Source organism: Cyphomyrmex costatus, unplaced genomic scaffold (assembly GCF_001594065.2).
Source record: "Cyphomyrmex costatus isolate MS0001 unplaced genomic scaffold, Ccosl1.0 scaffold219, whole genome shotgun sequence".
Taxonomy (NCBI): Eukaryota; Metazoa; Arthropoda; class Insecta; order Hymenoptera; family Formicidae; genus Cyphomyrmex; species Cyphomyrmex costatus.
This window is the reverse complement of record NW_017276246.1, coordinates 1,350,211-1,370,263: the sequence shown is the minus strand read 5'-3', so window position 1 is coordinate 1,370,263 and position 20,053 is coordinate 1,350,211. Positions and strand designations below refer to the sequence as shown.

Sequence of the window (20,053 nt, the reverse complement as noted above, 5' to 3'; positions counted from 1 at the left end):
ATAAAATATACAACATTAAAAAAATAAAAAGTATTATATATAAATAATATATTTTTTACTTTTAAAATAATATATATATATACTTTTTAATTTTTTAAATTAATTAATTTCTTTGACGATAAAAAAATCTGTAATAAAATTTTGCCTTTGCAATTTTATCTTTTGTCTTTTTAATTTAGTTTTACAAATATTGTATGTAAAAAATTAAAATAAAATAATTTTACAATATTTACAATTTTACATTTTTTTAATTTATAATAATAAATAGTCTGAATAATTTTATTTGACGTATTACAATAACGGCTTTCTATACATATATCGATAGATTATAAAAATCGACTTTTATCTAATGAAATGAAAAATAATATAAATAAAATGTAAAAAATTGTAAAAAATTATTTGTAGAATAAAATTTTGTTTTAATATAATGCATTTTGACTACTTTTAATATCCTATTCCTATTACTCTAATAATTGTATAACACACACAACCTGACTTTTGCGCGGATTAGCTCGCTGGAATGATGCGGTTCGCAAAAAGAGGTTCGGAGAGAGGAGATGCAGAATAATTGTTAGATTGAACGAACTTACCCGAAGTGAAGTTCGTTCCTAATTATGCCCCATGTCTCGTCCGGATGGATATATAACTATGTGCGTGTGTGTGTACACACTATCACCTCACCGCGCGCGGTTCAAATGCCGCACGATGCTCGAGCGACATTTGATCTGCGCGCGGGGCAATGAGATGAGGGGGACAGCGGAAGGCGGAGGCGATTCAAACATCGGTCGAAAGTTGCACACACTTTACGTATGTTCACTTTGTACTGGCACCTTTATTAATAATATATCAGTTACTTTTCATGTGTGTGTGTGTGTGGTATTATATATATATATATTATATATTACTAATACAATATCTTTCTGTAAGTTCCATAAAACTGTAGAAATTCAAAAAATGAACACTAGACTTTTACATTTTTAAAATATATATAAAAATTTGTAAATAAAAACTTTGAAAATAAAAAATTAATTTTATACGAAAACGTATAAAATATTATTTTTTAATCTTTATATACGCACAAAATAAATGCACTATAAATATTAATAAGTATAGTACGATTTTATAGCTGGTAATAGAACGTTTGATTCGAATTAACCGCCAATATAGACTGCGTTGGAAGTAACTTTCTTATTGGCTGTAAGGAAACGGTGTGCACGAGCACATCTTTTGTATTTCCATTATGGTAGTCAAAAGCCTTATCAGATAAGATAGCCGAAGTGAGAGGGATAATGTACACACATACACTCATTCTTTTATAAAGGTCTTTTTATATCACGACTCTTTCTATGTCCTCACTTTGATTACTCAGTCGACATGCTGAAGTTTATCAAGATGGACATCACAGCGTGGTTGCAATTATTTATAATAATATTTGGATTACTCGTATCGTCCAGTTCATGTTGCAAAACGGACAGTAAGTAGAACATACTACATTTTTATTTCAGAGTGTGCGTTACAATATACAAAATATGATATAGAAGATGGGCTACAAAAGCTTAATAAATTCGTTTAATTTTTAACAAAACATAAAATACAAACGTTTTGGCTCCGATCAATAGCTAAATACTCTCAATTTCTTATCGATGATTGTCGCTATCGTTAATTATAGCGACAGCAGGATAATCCTAAAAGAAAGCGCGGCTCTCATTGGCTGTCGCTAGTTAACAATAACAACAATTATCGAAAAAACGGTTTAAAGAATTCCGCAACAGGTTATTTTCAATGTTGAATTATAATGGTTATAAGAGATACATATTAGTGTGTTCGATTCTATGTATTTTTGTGTCCTTGACTGACTACTTGTAACATAAATTGCTTTGTCTTGATGATGAATGTAAATTTCTTACTTAGAAAATTATAATATAATATAATATTTTTTTACATTTTTTATCGCAGTAATATTTCATATAGTCTTAGTTAAAAGTAGAGATATATGAATTCTTAGTAACTTTTAATTGAGTCCAAATTGATATAGATAATTGTTGAAGCAAAATGCGATGGAGAGAACTTGATATGCGTTCTGTATAAGACATTTTTTGAAATGAAAAACTAAACAAAATATAAATACAAAAAACTCTGTAAAATATTTAATAATTATGCTACTAAATAAATTTTAAGCATTAATAATTAATTTAAACTTGTTCATAAAATAACACTTAAAATTTCACAATATCCGAGTAAAAATGTTTATATGTAACTATATGATCATATATATATATATACCCAATCAGATATAATTATATATGAATTTTAATATATATTTATAACCAACAATTATGTAAAGGACTAATAAGAGTTAAATAATTAATATTATTATAATAAATTAAAATTATTTGACTCTCTCTCTCTCTCTCTCTCTTATTAGTCCTTTACATAATTGTTTGTTTTATGTTAAGAGTCCTTGTATTCAAATTAATTTTATACATTTATATATATATGAATATACATCATAATTTTTTACCCGGATATCTAAAAATGCGAGCAGCGTTTCAGGATACTTTGGGTTATATAAAATCACGCACATCATCAGAAGTTCAGGCAAAAGCAGCTAAAGATGTCGCAGAAAGATTGTTGGGTAAAGAGATATCTAAATTGTTTATTATGATGGTGGATACCGACTTGGGGCCTATTGGCAAAGATACTTTTAAGGTACGATATTTACTCTCGAATATACGCAATAATTAGGTACACATTTGTTTGTGATTTTTTAATACTTATTTGCAAAAGAGTAATACGATAATCATCGAATTATTTTATGCAGATAACAAAAAATACTCTAGGCGAAATCGAAATTCGCGGCACTTCCGGAGTGGCAATTACATGGGGGTTGCATTATTACTTAAAGAACTATTGCAATGTTCATATATCATGGGACGGTGCACAAATTGAGTTACCGAACACTCTGCCGGAAGTCCAAGTTAAAATTATATCAAACGACAGGTGAGAAAGCGCGCGACATATGATATTTGTGATAATCCGATTATTTGATGGCAATGTTTATGTTTACAAATACTAGAAACTTTTTGGGACCGTATAATTGATAAACATTAATAAACTAGAAGAAGAAAGCCATTTACGGTCAAAGCTGGATCACAGTGCTTATTATAACTGTGTGAATTTTATATACTGCGTATGTAGTCCTCCCATAAATCGCGACGCTGATAGTTTTTCAGCATTGACGCATACATACTTACTACCGCAGTAATATCACTTAGTTAAATTGACAAGCAATCTAACAATTTTTGATGCTTATAGCATCTTATTGGATCTTAATAATATGTTGAAAGACATATATTTAATTTTAACGATGTAATGTTGAAGTAATGATAAATCTAATCTGTAATACGCAGTATATAAAATTCACACAATTATAATAAGCACTGTGATCCAGCTTTGACCGTAAATGGCTTTCTTCTTCTAGTTTATATATTTATGTTATTCCCTAATACTTTACCAGATTCAGATATTATCAGAACGTATGCACAGTGGGTTATAGTTCGGCTTGGTGGCAGTGGCACCAATGGGAAAAAAACATCGATTGGATGGCCCTTAATGGGATTAATCTTGCCCTAGCCTTTAGTGCACAAGAGGCGATCTGGCAAAGGTTATATCAAGAATTAAATCTAACAAAAGAAGAGATCGATGAACATTTGGGTGGACCTGCTTTCTTACCCTGGTCGAGTGTTTATATTCTTTAAATTTATTCGTGTAAGATACAATGGAATATATATTTAATGCAATAATATAGGGCGAGGATGGGCAATATTCGTGGCTTTGGTGGACCGTTATCAACAAATTGGCATAATTACACTATACGTCTACAACACCAGATTCTACAGAGAATGAGAGATCTCGGAATCGTTCCGGTACTACCGGCATTTGCTGGTCATGTGCCGCGAGCTTTTGCCAGACTTTTTCCAAACGCTAATATGACGAAGATCAATCCGTGGAATAAATTCGAAGACAAATATTGCTGGTACATTCAAAATAATCTAGTTGTATCTCATACAATTGTCTCTCTTCCGGCTATTGTTTAAAATAATTCCTTGTAGAGCAAAATACAAGTGTAACTAATAGAAGTATTAAGAAAATAGATACGGAATATTCTATTCTTTCTGTATCTATCATTTAAAGATTAAAAATATATTCCAGAAATTGATTAATTTTATAATTTAATAAAATTAATTCAAATAATAAAGTTCCCCAATTTGTGTGTAATATAATTATTATTTTCAGTCCTTATTTGTTAGAACCAACGGATCCATTATTTCGCACTATTGGGGAAAAATTCCTTCGAATGGTGAGTTATAATAGAATAATTTCGATAAAAATAAATGATTATAGGCGAAATGAATATTTCATTGCTGCAGTACATCGATGAGTTTGGTACCGATCATATTTATAATTGCGATACTTTTAACGAAAATGAACCCAGCAGCAATGAACTTACCTACTTGAGGAACGTCGGGAATTCGATTTTCTCGGCCATGAACGCAGTCGATTCGAAAGCAATATGGTAAGTCGGTTAATTGAGAAGATTAAATAATTCGTTTCACTCTACAATTTAACACTTCAATTCTTCGAATTCGACAAAAGTATTAATTTTACACGCACATGGACACACACCACACACACACACACACACAGGGTGGTGATTTTATAGGAAATTTAATTCTGAACAGTTTTTTCTTTTTACCTATAAAATCTCAGAGTCTGGTTGAAACATTCAAGGCTATTCTATATGTATAATCATATTTCCACGTCAGATACATCATGCGACTTTTCTAGGTTAATGCAAGCTTGGCTGTTCGTGCACGACAACGTATTTTGGACGAAGTCCAGAGTGAGAGCTTTTTTGACCTCCGTACCCACGGTAAGTTCGGAATATTAAATATCATTCGTACCTTATTGGCAAACACGCAACTAATATACAAATAATTCTCTAAATATAAATCTCTAACAGATAAATATTTCTCTTTTTTTCCGATTAAAAAAAAAAAACTTTTGTATATTATCATATTTTTTTATACGCCATTTTTCATAAAAATGACTCTAAACTGCTATACCAAATGTAGGGACGAATGTTGGTGTTAGATCTACAGTCAGAACAATTGCCACAATACGGCCGTTTCAAATCTTATTATGGTCAACCATTTATTTGGTGTATGCTGCATAACTTCGGTGGCACCTTGGGAATGTTTGGCTCCGCGCAAATTATTAATCAGGTATATGAAAATCCTACATTTTCTGACATCACTGACAAAGAGAATAGCAGAACATTGCTAAAAATGTATACACATATAGTTAAATTAAATATAATAAAACAAACTGTCATTTTTTGGTTTTCGATTCTTTATATGTAATTTAGTATTTTAAATTTTTATTTAATTTTCATGAATTTTTTAATAACAATGAAGATTTTGAAACATTAAGAGCGTTTTATCACTTAATTATTAGAATAGTAAACTGAATAAATTTAGATTGCAAAATAATAAATTGACTTTCTTTTCAGCGCACGTTCGAAGGCAGAAACATGAATGGCAGTACTATGGTGGGAACCGGTCTGACACCCGAAGGTATCAATCAAAACTATATAATTTATGAACTAATGAATGAAATGGCGTATCATCACGTGCCTGTTGACCTTGACAATTGGTGAGAATGCACATCTCGTATAATTCCAATATATGATACTATATGCGACGTCTGGTTTTTCATTGAAGTGTCATCTTAACGTCTTACTGTATCTCGATAATCTATGTATATATCGACAGAGTGGGCTTCTAATTCACGATTTGCGCGTGGTTAAGTTTGATTAAATTAATACGATAACAGGATTATTGATCGGCAGGTTTGAAAGTTATGCTACTCGAAGATATGGCGCATGGAATGAGTATGCGGTAGCTGCTTGGCAATACCTCGGCAGAACAGTTTATAATTTTGACGGCACGCAAAAGATCAGGGGACATTACGTTATTACCAGACGACCGAGTTTAAATATTTTATCACGGGTAGACACATTAATAATTACAACTGGTTTACGATTGGTAGATTTTTCTAATTGCATTTCCTCCAATATTAGCAGAAGATATAAATACAACAATTTAATATTTAATTTAACGAGAGAGATACAATTAAGAAAAAAATGGAAACTGGCAAAAATTAGGGGACGTTGAGAGAATAAAATTATTTGAACTCTAATTACATAATTTAAATTACTCATTGATATTTTAAATTATAACGTAAAATGATTTTCTTTAATTAGATCTGGTATGATCGAAAAGATTTCTATGTTATGTGGAACACGTTTCTAAAAGCGAGATATGGTAGAGGAAATAATACTCTCTACAGACATGACGTAGTTGATATAACCAGACAAGCTCTCCAACTAATAGCCGACGATATTTACATGGATGTATTAGATTGTTATAAGAAAAAGAATATCACTGCTTTTCAGTGAGTATATTGATATAATATCAACATATCTTATAAATATATTACGCATATAATATTTTATTAATTTTATTAAACAGTTTTGTGTCCGCTTAATATTAAATATTTCAATTTTTAAAATTAAAATAATTAATATTGTAAAATAAAAGTAAGAACCTTTTTCAAAGTTAATAATTTCACGTAGTCTGCTCATAATTATTGTTATATATAATAAGAATTCGCAATGTATATTTAAAAGGTTTTACAATTTTACACCCATTAATAATTCCATAGATCGTCCGCGAACGCTTTGTTAAAACTTTTCGACGATCTTGAATCTATTCTGGCATCAGGAAATAATTTTTTACTCGGCACCTGGCTAGCTCAGGCGAAAGATATCGCCGTCAACGAGGAGGAAAAACGATCTTATGAATATAATGCAAGAAATCAAATTACCCTGTGGGGTCCAAATGGTGAGATCAGAGACTATGCGAATAAACAATGGTCAGGAGTGGTGGCAGATTACTTTAAGCCCAGATGGGAGCTTTTCCTAAAAGCCCTCGAGAAATCATTGATCCAAAGAACCAAGTTCAACATCACCGAGATTAATAACAGAATATTTCATGAAGTCGAACAGTCTTTCACTTTTTCCACAAAGCTTTATCCAGTAGAAACAAAAGGTATTTATTTATTGATAACAATTTTTCGTAAACATTACATCAATAACCCTCGTTCAATCAAGGTCTTTTTTTTATTATTACTCTGTAAACCGTTTGAAGTACATCTGAATTACTTGTTCTGTTTAGCATCAACCTTTTTTATGGACGACAATCGAAATTAGTTATATCATGTTTCATTTGTTTCATAAAATTATTGAAATACAATCTTTATTTAAATACAGTAAAATGTCTAAAATAGTATAAGTAAAATCTCAAGTAGCAAAATGACGTCAAAAAACGATATATCGTTTATTAGATGTCACTATGTCATAATTCTGCTTAGAATGTTAAGATAACCAACATTTAGAAAAAAAATTAGAAAAGATTAAATGCGAATTTAAACAAAAATTTGAACAAACAAATTAAAAAATTTATTTTACATTACCTTTTCAATAAGTCTAATAAATTTTATTCGCTTTTCTAGGTGATACTATTGACATAGCAATGAAAATAATTTTCGAGTGGTACGAAAAAATGTTATCGTAATCATTATTACCATCGAACATGGAATGAAAAAAAATTATATTCTAATATTTTTTTTTATTTAGATAAGATAAGAATTATATTTTAAAAGCAATGTTAATAAAACGATTTTCAGTAAAGTATATTAAATACGCATTTCCTAAGCATGTCTACGTTTATTGAAAAATTTAGAAAATTCAATATTTTTTTATAACCCATAGGATATAATTACTTTTTCTTTTTATAAAGAAAATTAATTTCTTCTATTGTAATATTCGTATTTTCGTTTCTAAAAATTCTAAAATTTTAAAATTCTAAAATTGTTGCAACTCTCTTAAAGAATTAAAGCGTATAACGCAACGGTAATAGACGTCTTAGATCCATGCTGAGCGCGCTGGCAGGATTGTCGAGATCACGCAATGCTTGCGACGTTTTCAACTTTGCATCGTCTCTAGTGAGCTCGTTCTTCTCTACCACCTTCTCTAGCAGCTGCTTCAGCTGCGGTCTGATGCCACCCTCGGCGGATGAGTGCAAAATCTTTAAAACTTCGTCCGTGTAGCCAGCAAAGCGCGCGAATCCTTGCTTCCGCGCGTCTTTACTGAGGGAGTCATAAAGATTCGCCAGTTGCTGAAGAGATCGTCTAGGCGGTAGTTTAGTACGCCTTAAATAATGATTCAAACTTGGACGCGGTACTTGAGCGACTCTTTCGCCGAGTAAACAAAACCTGCGGTGAAACAAAACAAAAACAAAGAAAAATTTATTAAACGCGCCTTTTATTAATGCTTGTTAAAACCAAATTAGTATTTATACACTTTCGTGCTTCTTAATTTTTTTAGAGTCATGGAATTATGTCAAATCCTTGGTCAAATCTCGTTCTATCGTATTTAAATATTTTACATTTTTAATTACATATAGTATATGTTATGTTCCATGTTTCTAAAAATAAGAATCAGATATCTTTATAGATAAAGACATAATAGGTATTTATAAAAATATCTCTGTAATAGTAAATGTCAAATATACATATGTATTATAACTATTTTTTCGTAAAATTTTCTCTATTTTCTCTAGACAATACGATTATTTTTAATACATTATAACACTATAATTTTATAATAGAAATGATATCACCTTGTTTCTTCTTCTTCTTCCTCAATTTTTTCTGACTTTTCGATCGATGTTTCCACACTTTTCGACTCGTCGGTGTCATCCGATTCGTCGCTAAAGAAGGATGTGGTTGTCTTCACGATTCTGTGAATTTCATCCACGACGCTGTCGATGGTAGGTTTCTTCGGTTTCTGATTATCCAACACTTGTATAACAGAAGCCTGTATCGATTGTTGCTGCATTTGGGTTTGGGTTGATACTTTGCCAAAAGAACGTTCAGCATTTGAGGATTCTTCATTCTCCTCTGGGACTTCCTGATTCGATTCCGGGATCTCCTGTACAGGCTCCGGTGATTCATGATTCGTTTCTGGCGTTGCTGCTAATTCATAATTTGTTTCAGTTGTCTCTTGATTCACTTCTGGTGTCTCTTTGTGATCAGATACAACGCTCGCAGTCGAAGTTCCCAAGCGTTGAGCGACTTCTGTAGAATTATCGTAAATTTTGGATGAATCTTGACTCGATATCTCACTTGCCAAAGTCGAAGTTGGTATAGTGGGAGTTTCAGTCTTCTTATCACGCATTTTCGTGGTCGTAGCTGTTGAAATTATAGAAATTCCCTCGGGTGTCGTCGATTGCGGTTGCTGTGCCTTCATCGATTGGGTCGTCGATGTCGACGAGGAAACTACTAATTCTAACTGCAATAATTCTTCCGCTTGGAGCTGCTTCAGTTGCTCAACTGCGTGAAAAATTACCTAATTCAAAAATAAAAAGTATTTTACTGAAATAAATAGCAAATAAGTATGTATACACAAGTATATGAATCTGTATATGTATTGAGAAAGAAAATATACTAATAACTAAATTGAAAAAAATATATTTATTATATTTGAATAGTGTAAAGAATCATTAATTTGATTTAATATTTTTTATTCAGCACTGACATAAATGTTATATCAGTATTATTCAATTATGCATTAATGGTTTAGTACATTTTTCTTTCAGTATACTTTTATTTCAATAAATACTTAATTTTATTATGCTATAATTAGAAATCAAAATTCATTAAAATTACAAGATTTATTCAAATTTTTATATCACATAAATAAAAAACTGAAATTAATGTCGCTATTAAGGATTATTAAATGAAATGTAAATTGAGAATGATATTAACAAAAAAAAAAACGCATAAAGTATTTCCGGATTATTACGTGCGAGTTGAAAAGCATCACAATTATGCGCGAAAGAACTAAATGTTCAGAATCTCTCATCAATACACAAACTTAGTAATCAAGTGACTCACCTGCATAGCAGCGGGGAGATACGAATTCGAATATACTGGTGTTGAAAAAGCCGGCGGTTTCCTAACGATTCCGGCGATAGCCTAAAGCAGTAAAGAATTTTAATTAACATTTCCGCTAAAGCATACGAATACACATAGTTCTCCGAACTATTAGCCATGATTATGATATAAACGCGTATTTATATGGAAATATTTCACATTAGAGGTAAATTATATCAAACAAGAACATGTTATTATGATGTTAAATGTTAATGTTAATATTTAAAACTTAGAATCGCAAAATTAAAATTACTGCAGTTTTAATCAGGAATATAAATTTACGTTTTTCATATAACATTTTAATTTTATTTAAATTATGCAATACCTTTCAATTACAACAATTTTCGTGTTTCTGATTTTTCAAACAAAAATAGCAATTTTTTTGTAATTTGATATGCGTTAATGATATTAAATGGCGCACACAACATTATATACCTCACTGATGAAACATTAAATATATTAAAGATAAATAATAATAGCAAATATCATTTACCTGCCGGAGAATCATTATCATCATTAAACTGCATAAAATTTTCATGACAAAATATTTCTGTTTTATCAATGCAAAATAAATATCACTTCTTTGTACGCACTTTGTAAGACACAATTCCCTGCTATACTCTCTGGCATAAGCTTATTACAATTCAATAACAGGAATCACTAGAAAAGGATTCAAAAATTTTAAACTGTTGTGAGATGTATAAAGATGTATCACATTGGCCTTGACAAAATTTCAAGTAAAACAAGAAATGACTAATCGCGAACAATTCTGAGATGACTCGGAAAAAGTTCAAACACTTCTAGTCTAAAGTATTCTTATATCATTCTGTAAGAAAATATATTTCTGAAGGTTTCAGACGATAATCGAGAAATTGTTGATTTTCACTACATCGAGGTTTGCGGACGACTGTTGGGACAAGACTGGTCTCGAAAAGACTCATAACGGTCCCAGGTCGTCCTCGGCATCACATACCTCCACACTCTTATGCGATCGCGTATGTAAACGAGTGGGTCCCTGTACAGGATTGTTAATTGCGTGACAAGGCGCACATACGGCTGCGAGCCGGTGTTTATTGGTGCCGATGGGTAAATCACAGCATGATGCCTAAACTAAGCCGTCATCCGTATGCCGTCCACGTTTCGAGACGAGGAGCTGACTTTCCGCTATATGCACTCGTCCTCGATCTCTTTCTAATTGGAATATCCGGATTATATGAGAAACTATACATAAATTTTCATATACAAATTTTTAGAATAATTTATAATGTAAAGTAATATTGTCTGATCTCAAAATTGTAAAAGTGCTAAATTATCAAATCTCACAATTGATTAAAAATTTAGAAAATTTTACAAGATAAAAGCTGGAAAAATAAAACGAAATAACAACTGTTTTGAATTCTTCATGCGATTTTAAAGATAAATTATTATTTAATTGTTCGAAATAATTCAAAATTAAAAATAAATTTGTTAACTACTTTTTAAAAAAATTACAATTTATGTAAAACCGATTTAGCAAAATAGCGAAAACAAATGCAAAAGAGCTAAAGATAAGAGAAACAAATTCGAGCAAATACTTTATGTGTTAGTGAAAACATGTATTTGCACTCTTCACATACATTACTACCGCTGATCTATAACCCAGTTATTCCTGTAGCTGCATTCGCTTCTGCCATTTTCTATTTTAATCAACTTCGAGGTTTAATAACTCAATCACTTCACCCTTTCCAACGAAAGCACATCGAGCTTTTTTTGATACGTTCCATCATTTTAACTTTTTTCTTTATGGTACAAAGTCAATTTTTTTACTAAGTGAGCAAAAAAAAATTTCGGTAAAAACTGATTTGAACACAGTAATGTCGATGCAAAAATTACACTGCTTGTAGATAAAAAAAAGTATTACATCAAGCCTTTTATAATTAGAAAATTTATTACAATCTTCTTTTTATGCCTTCCTTATATTTTTTTTATAATCTCAAACTTTTTTACAAACCTTTGACAATTTCTATCATTTCTATATTTTGGATAAATTAACCACCGATGGAGTTTCGACCTTCAGGATTTCGCAAAAAAAAAAGCAGTCCAATAAGAGTAAAATTTCTCGGTCGAAAACAACTCTTTCAAGGAGAGTCGGTCAGGGCACTTTGTCCCAGAACAATCGAAAAAAATGATCCGACCGGTTTTTCAAATGACTCACGTATCTTCTGTTTGCAACTTCGAAAATGTCGTTGTCTTATAGAAGACCACTCATCATTACGAAATTCGCTCTAATTTGTTTCGTTAAAAGATGAATTTTTATATTCGGACAAAAATTTATCCTAACTTGAAAAAAAGACAACTAAAATAAACTCTTCCTTCTGCGTGAAAACGTTATATTACAACAAAACATATTAATAAAGCAAAAAGACAATTAGAAAACAATTAACGAATATAGTAACATCAATAATATAATAACATGTATCCATTAACTGTTACGTGATTATTAAATTGCTAAGCAAAAATTTGCATTTCACTCATGCGGTTTATAAATCAACTACGAAAAATTTTTCTCAATTTTTCTTATTTATTATTGTACCAAATTTTTTATTACTATATCGTTAAAATACATTTGTGCATATATTGTTAGATAAGATACAACTGTTATCCAAGTCATCATTCGCTCCGTTGCAACTTCAATTAGTTCAGCATGTTATTTTAGTGCAAGGTTGATACAAACTTCATTGCAAAGTTAACAAAAACAACATTAATATTCATTTATTCCATTTTGGAAAAGAACGTAAGAAAATTGTTTGATTTTTCAGAAAGTGAAATGTGGAGATATTTTTCTTCTACTATTATTGAAAGAGGGAGCGAATTTTCAATTATCGTGAGCTAACGACATTAAAGAAAATATTGAGATAACTTCAAATAATATTATGCTACAATTATATGCAGGATACTGAGAGTTTCGTTTAATTAATTATCGAAGAGTGATCGCGAACTCCAAATATTATATTTCTTTTTATTTGAACTGAGACTGCGTGCTACGCAATAACGGGAACGTTTCTCTTCGCAATTTGTTTCTCAACGAAATACGTTTTATCGTTACGACTGATGTCTGCCGTTATAATGTGCACATGTGGGCGCCCTTATGAGATTATGCTCTGCTTATTACGCATAAGACAGCATATATAAACAGCGTTAAGTATACATACGATGTGTTCCTTGTGAGTTCTAACCGGTATACTCTATATCACGGGAATAAGTTACGTAGAACGCTGTCAGAGCTTCCTTACTACAATATTCTATCTAATGATGGCAAAAGCGACAAGATTTATGTGGCTGTTATTTGCGGCGGTAAGTTGTTAACTCAAGAAATTCGCCTCTAAACTTGGTAATACATCAAACTTTAATGTAATCCTTCTTATCCAAATTAATAAATTGTTTATCAAAATAAAGTTTCAAATGTATATAAGGTAAAATAAATTTATCTTTTCAAATTTATTATTATATATAATTAATTCCAATTTAAACCAAATATAAAAATTAAATATATTTGTGAATTGTAAAATAATTTTTTTATATTTTTATGCTATCTAAAATAACTCTTTAATGTATCTCTATAATTTTATCATATTTAAAAAGCTGCTTTTTGAACTTACTGAGGTCTCACTTGACATTAATGATTTAATGTGAAATATATGCAGACATATTATATTAGACATAAATTTTATAATTAGCTAACTTTTCAGAAATATATATTATCGCGTAATAAGATAGAAGTAAATAACAATTTTTACAGGTTGCAATAGCGCAGGCAAAACCATTAGACCCATCAATCGACGAATCTATCAATGAAATCGAGAATGATAACACAAATCTGCAAAAAAATCCATTTGGATTAAATAAACAACAGAATTCTGCTTTGCCGACTAACGAGGCATCAATACAGGACACCACTCAAACTGATGCTACGAAGTCGGCAGTTGGTACCATATTTGATACAATCATACAGTCAGTAAGTGTATCTTTATAAACAATGAGATCATTCCATTCCACTAATTAATTACAATTTTAATATATATTATGTGCCATCAGTTTACTTCAGTAATTAGATAACTCACAAATTCTGTAGAAATTCACTAATTGTAATTTTAACTTATTAAATAATTAATTAAATTCACAATTTGTCAATTAACGTATTCAATATTTGAGATATATATAATTTCAAAGTAAAAGTCACAATAACATGATAAAGACATCATCATGATTTTATTTTGCATTATAAATTCATTTTTAAGTAACAATTAAATGATGTCATGATAACGTCTTATAGATATTATGACTTACTATAATTAGAACTCTATGGTTTGGGTTACAGCATTAGTATGTTCCGTAGCATACCATATAATATTAGCATACCATATTGTCAGTTAAATAAATAAATAAGTTATAAATTAAATTAATAACAATATCGACAAATTTTATATCTGTTTTCTAAAAAATTCACATATTAGATATATGAATATTGTATTCGCTGCATAAATTTTTATATTATTGAGAGCATGTTTCCAATTCAATTTTTAATTTTTAAATAAGAAGGATTACCTATATCATTTTTATAGTTTCTCTTTATATCATAAAACGTCATAAGAATGCATTCAAAAACACTGACGTGAAACCAATCTGTTTGGCGAAATTTCAGGGAAACTCAACGATAAAACCGGGTCCGTTCTCTTGGTTTCTGACACCGCTGGTGCAGAAGATTCAGTTCTCGCCACAATCGTTTCTGAGCGACCGTTTCCTGCAACTGAAAGATGTGCTAAACAGTCTAGGAATCAACGTGCTGCAAAATGTGACGGCGAAGCAGCTAAATGGAGCCAGCCTGTTTCATTTCTTGGGTCCTAATGATTCTGGTTTCTATACGGACCGGCTGGAACCGGCCGGTTTTCTGGGCGGTAACGGCTTGTTCGCCAACAAAGGTGGCATTCTCGGCGGACCGGGGGCTATACTTTCCACCGGCAGCTTCCTCACGGATTATCCGACTGCCTACAGAAGGAAGTAGAATGGCCTATTATTTATTTAGATGTGTGTAAATAATAGAAGACGAGCGAAATGTACAATATAATTTTTATTGAACAAGTTCTGAAAATTTCAATTTGTCAAGTAAGTCACTGATTGAATGTCGGAGATTCATAATCTTCCCTTTTAATCGTAATATTAAGAAACAAAAAATGATGACAAACGAGTGAAAAACAATATTTCTAACTTTATATAAATTTCAGAGATTATTAGTAAAATGTTTTGACGAGAGAGAATTAAACTTGAGAAATATAAATAGATGATATTAAGTAAATTATTATATTAACATAAACACGATATCACATTTTTTATACATATTTATAATATTTTTTTATGTATACCAATAATGAAATAAAACAGATTTGACAAATTAAGACAAACATACTATAGAATCAGAATCAGTTTCTATTTCTTCGCATATTACAACATAATGTTGATATTAGTGCATTTTTTATGCAATTCTTCGACAGCAATTCGACGACTCGTGTTTCGGATTTGAAGACGAGAGTCTCCAGTTACCGAAGGCGGGAAGCAAAAGAAAAAAAATATATATTATTGGCTGCGCGAAAAATGCACGGCAATGCACATCAATGGAGAGTGCGATGCGTTATTGGAAATGCATAAGATATCCGGTATCTCGCGAATTCACAGCAAGAGGCTACGCGGTATTTTATGGAGCTGGACGCCGCATGAAGTGGAGGTAAGCCGCAAGGAATTTCATTTCTACCGAATTGAGATTCGATCTCTCGAGCCCGACCGATGGTCGATGATCTTCGACGATCAGTGTACGCGTAGACGAAGAGTCTCTTCGTCTACGGTCTATTAATCCCTGTGCGATTTCGCTACCTGTAATCCGACCATCATGAAATATCGCCTGTTACACGAGCAATCGCGTGCCGACATCTCCGGAGGCGAAGTTTATTAAAACTGATGACTGATTTGTGAGGTTGGTATCGCCGAGAAAACGACACGAGTTACGTATGTTTGAGATATTTAATAATTGGTAATATGATCGATACAAGATCAATTTTCCTTGCTGTAAAACTAAACCGATTTTCAAGGATAACCGTAATATAACTTTGTAACTGGTTACTTTTAATTATTTAAACAAAATTTTTAACTTTTGATTATTTTTACGCATTGTGAGTGTATCAGACTTTTTGTTATATATGTCATTGTCTTGAATTTATTATCTCCTGATTTCGCCAAATCGTCCGGATGAAATATTCTCGTTACATGACAGGCATACATATAAAGGACAGGAATAAATTGCGAAACAAATTTCTCAATCAAATTAAAATTCGATCTGTTTTATCTGGTTAATAGCCATATGTGGTGTATTCATGTGTATTCGCCGTTTCCGGCTAAGATTAAATCTGTTTACTGTTCAATACGAAGGAGGAGTAGCACTTGATAAATTGGCAATAATACGCTGCATCTGTATGAGCTTATGTACAAGCTACACCTGTATAAGCAACTGTGATCGATGAGAAAGAGAGAGTGTGGCGACGCAGTTTGCAGCGCCGTGTGTCATTTATGGATTAATTCTACGTGTCAACAGTTTGTCGTGTCACGCTTTTATTGACTCGTTAATATATGACTACAAATTATGTAAGCTCAAATATTCAAGAATATTTCGAGCGGTACAGCCCGTTGACATTGAATTTATCAAGCTGTTGCAATTGGAAGTTAATTATTGTGAAAAGGGCATGTAATATTACATGTGTGTAATATTATCGTAATACGGATCACGATATTAATAATATCTGCATTAATCGTCTTCTATCCTGGCTGTTCTACGTTGTTTACGTTTACGACGCGTTCAGGAATTTATTACGTTGTTACATAATTAAATCGAAACTAGGGCAATGTTACATGTAGATATATGTACGTAGGAAGGGATTTATAATGCATGCAGTCGAAGGATTTTCATAAAATCTACAGCTAGAGCTCGATATAATTATATCGATGAATAAGTTATTCTTGTAATTTTCATTAAGATTAATAATTTACTTCAAATGATTTTTTATCGCTTGTACAGTCGTTTGTATTTTGTACCCCCCTCCCCATTTCATCATCAATAAATAATCTATTAGATATTCTCAATAATCATTAGTAACAGCAGGCAACTTTAAAATAATTGAAAACGATACATCAACGTACATGTTTTCAATTCACAATTTACAATTTGCTCAAAATGCCAGTAACAAGCGATTAAAAAAAAAATTTCCAATAATTTCTATGCAAGAGCACATTTTATAATTCAGCGAAAGTTTACTATTTACTGTTTTCATTGGAAACTTCGGTTTTCAAACAGTTACGAAAATTACGTATACTCTACTGTTAGTCAAAGTATTACTAATAACTATAACTATTATAATGGCCGTCATTATTGCAATTGCAAAATGAGAACGTGGACAGCTATGCTGACCTGCAACGTATGCGTGAATGAAACATTCCCATGTTGAGTTTGATTGGAACAGAACAAATCGTTAGCGCAACTAGCGGAACTTTTTAATTAGCGACAACAGAAAGAGAATGTTGCGTCGGGAAATCTACGCGGTACAATAAAACAGGTGTACGACTACTCCCCGATTCTCCCTAATATTTCGAGTTTTTAACCGTCTGAAACGACGATCGATAAATTGTATATTCGAGAAGGAGAAATGACTTAGGCGGGAAGGGATTATAAATGGTCGACCGTGTCCGAACAATCATATCGAAGTTTCAACGTTCAAGAAAAGATCGCCAAGACGATAATTAGACGCTTTTTAGATATAACGATAACCACCACGAAGGATTTATGCAAGATGTTGTGAGCAAGGTCTTTCGATTGAGTAGGAGGATTAGCGACCGTCTGGCTCATGAAAGCAACGATAATACGCTCACGATCGCCTAGAATTAGGTGGGTCAATGAACGTCCGCGAATCGATGTTCGTGACGTAAGTCACGCCGCTATTTTGCCTCGTAACCTTGAACATAAACTTGTAAACTGGTTTGTCCGCAGATAAGAAAAATTTTTCGCGCGATGTGTTAGTTGGCCGTATGTGAAGAATTCAATCCATACATCTTTGCAAATTTAACACATTATTTTCAGAACTGCGGAATAAATTTCTGTCATACCTAAAAATGGGGTATTTCGAACTTCACAGAAATACATTAGAATTAAGAGAATCATAATTAAGAAAGTAAATAAATTATTAAAATATAATTTAATTGTTGTATATTAACGTTTTAATAAAACAAAATCAAAGATAATCCAATAAGAAAATAATATAATATGTGTATCTGTATAAAGTTATAGGAGTCAAGCAGATTGTTATATTGCGAAATTAATTTGAACAATAATTTACATTACATACGTACGTTTCGATTCCAGTTTGAGTTCAGCAATATTAAATCCACCGCAACAATATCTTTGTTCTGTCCGTGGAACAATTTATGAGACAGGAGTGAGTAATCAAAGATAATTATTTATTATAATAAATAAATTAAAAAAACAAAATGTTTTACTAAAAGTGATATAAAATTTGGAACTTTATACAGTAAAGGTGAAACTTCTCGAATGTTGGCACATTCTGAGAAGACTCTGAGCCTTTAACAAAGTTCAAGACGTAAGTCTCCTCTCATATCTCTATAGGCAGAATCTTCCTGTAAGTACTTTGGGTGCTTAAATTGGATATAGTTATTAGTTACATAAAAGAGTTGGTCCAAGTAATTGAGGGGTTTAAAGTTTAAAACTTTTCACTACACGGGCAGTAGTTGAAACGTTCAATTTTTTTTCTCTATTAACTTCTGAAGTAATTGTTTTAAAAGAGTTATAATTATTTAAATCATACGTACAGACATAATAATTATTTCGATAAGGATAAAAGTAATCAAATATGAATGCGAATAATTTAATTTTAGTCAATCTTATTTTAATTTCAGGGGTATATTATATATGACCCTGAAATTACAACATGATTATGAATTTAAGGCAAAATCATTCCACCGTAAAATAATTGTACTTTAACAAAAAACTCTGTAATTATCCAGGTGACAGGATCGGCTGTCAATAACACGTTAATAACGTTAAGCTAACATTGCTCTTTTTAGACAATTATTTTTGTCATGAGGAACAGACCTTTAATTGATCTTTGGATGATACGGTCAACTATCAATTACATGGTCAACGACTAGACTTGCGTCCATCTCAACGTTCACGCACCCCCGAGCACCTACGTCGGATCGTGAGTGGGTGTCACGAGTGGGGGTTTGTCGGTAAGGGGGGCGCCGGTAGATTCTGGTGGGGATGGAATAAAATCTCCGAGTGTACGGGGAGGCAGTCCAGTCAAACTAGTCAGTCGACCGAGCGACGCGGGAAGCGACGGTTGATCGTAGTCAATTTCCATTTCCATCGACTCCGTTCGCAAGCTCGTAGAAAGCATTGCGAAGATTCGCTGAGAAATGCAGAGGGGATTGGTGATCATGCGTACGTAGGGAGGAGTAATCCCGCGTCGAGTACGATGCCGCGAAAATTGTCGCTTCAAACAACCCTACGAGGACGACCAACGCGTATCTCCACCGACTCGCACCCCTATCGACGCGTCGCGCTTTCAATCGTGAGAAAAAAGGGAGAATCAGCCAATCGCGTCGATTATTCTCAACCTATCAGTGTCCTCTGCGAAGGACATCCTTTCTTTGCCGCAACGGATCTCCCGACGCGATTAGTCGGGAGAGAAGCGAATAAAGAGAAAAGTTCCTGTGAGAGATTGCTATCCTCGCCTGATGTAGCGAGTAAGTAATAAAACATCACAACCCGAAAGAAGAATTCCCACCCGCATGTTGTTGCCGCCGCGCTTTTGATCGCGTTCTCGCGTCAAGCAGGAAGGGA

The 20,053-nt window shown here is 32.2% G+C and overlaps 4 protein-coding genes across 4 annotated transcripts in view; 3 read left to right on the top strand and 1 right to left on the bottom strand.

The window, feature by feature from the left end:
- Positions 1-1,374: 1,374 nt before the first annotated feature.
- Positions 1,375-7,653, top strand: Naglu (N-acetyl-alpha-glucosaminidase). Its single transcript, XM_018539621.1, has 14 exons — positions 1,375-1,474; positions 2,546-2,709; positions 2,822-3,000; positions 3,518-3,736; positions 3,809-4,036; positions 4,297-4,360; positions 4,431-4,576; positions 4,849-4,933; positions 5,136-5,285; positions 5,573-5,715; positions 5,912-6,071; positions 6,326-6,516; positions 6,787-7,234; positions 7,636-7,653. Exons 1-14 carry the CDS (start codon positions 1,375-1,377, stop codon positions 7,651-7,653), a joined length of 2,295 nt encoding a protein of 764 aa, XP_018395123.1.
- Positions 7,654-7,963: 310 nt separating this feature from the next.
- On the bottom strand, positions 7,964-10,657 carry ImpE3 (Ecdysone-inducible gene E3). Its single transcript, XM_018539620.1, has 4 exons — positions 10,613-10,657; positions 10,081-10,161; positions 8,805-9,532; positions 7,964-8,397 (listed from the first exon to the last, which is right to left on the bottom strand). The coding sequence occupies exons 1-4, from the start codon at positions 10,655-10,657 to the stop codon at positions 8,016-8,018; spliced, it is 1,236 nt and encodes a 411-aa protein (XP_018395122.1). The 3' UTR covers positions 7,964-8,015.
- Positions 10,658-13,410: 2,753 nt separating this feature from the next.
- LOC108773713 (uncharacterized) lies at positions 13,411-15,160 on the top strand. The gene is made up of 3 exons (XM_018539619.1): positions 13,411-13,452; positions 13,898-14,113; positions 14,801-15,160. The coding sequence occupies exons 1-3, from the start codon at positions 13,411-13,413 to the stop codon at positions 15,158-15,160; spliced, it is 618 nt and encodes a 205-aa protein (XP_018395121.1).
- A 4,361-nt stretch (positions 15,161-19,521) lies between these two features.
- Positions 19,522-20,053, top strand: part of LOC108773784 (probable serine/threonine-protein kinase mkcB) — a 74,674-nt gene continuing 74,142 nt past the window's right edge. Inside the window, exon 1 of the mRNA XM_018539717.1 lies at positions 19,522-19,956. The gene's annotated coding sequence lies outside the window, so the exon portion shown is untranslated. The remainder of the gene's footprint in view (positions 19,957-20,053) is intronic.

What these genes read in the sequence shown, in the direction of transcription:
- Naglu (XM_018539621.1), top strand. Translation starts at nt 1,375, where the DNA reads ATGCTGAAGTTTATCAAGATGGACATCACAGCGTGGTTGCAATTATTT. An exon ending in GGGAAAAATTCCTTCGAATG is followed by an intron (nt 4,361 to 4,430) that starts GTGAGTTATAAT and finishes TCATTGCTGCAG; the next exon opens with TACATCGATGAGTTTGGTAC. An exon ending in GTCGATTCGAAAGCAATATG is followed by an intron (nt 4,577 to 4,848) that starts GTAAGTCGGTTA and finishes CGACTTTTCTAG; the next exon opens with GTTAATGCAAGCTTGGCTGT.
- ImpE3 (XM_018539620.1), bottom strand. Translation starts at nt 10,657, where the DNA reads ATGAAAATTTTATGCAGTTTAATGATGATAATGATTCTCCGGCAG. An exon ending in TGATAATGATTCTCCGGCAG is followed by an intron (nt 10,162 to 10,612) that starts GTAAATGATATT and finishes TTACTGCTTTAG; the next exon opens with GCTATCGCCGGAATCGTTAG. An exon ending in GAAGAAGAAGAAGAAACAAG is followed by an intron (nt 8,398 to 8,804) that starts GTGATATCATTT and finishes GTTTCACCGCAG; the next exon opens with GTTTTGTTTACTCGGCGAAA.
- LOC108773713 (XM_018539619.1), top strand. Translation starts at nt 13,411, where the DNA reads ATGGCAAAAGCGACAAGATTTATGTGGCTGTTATTTGCGGCG. An exon ending in TGTGGCTGTTATTTGCGGCG is followed by an intron (nt 13,453 to 13,897) that starts GTAAGTTGTTAA and finishes CAATTTTTACAG; the next exon opens with GTTGCAATAGCGCAGGCAAA. An exon ending in TTGATACAATCATACAGTCA is followed by an intron (nt 14,114 to 14,800) that starts GTAAGTGTATCT and finishes GCGAAATTTCAG; the next exon opens with GGAAACTCAACGATAAAACC.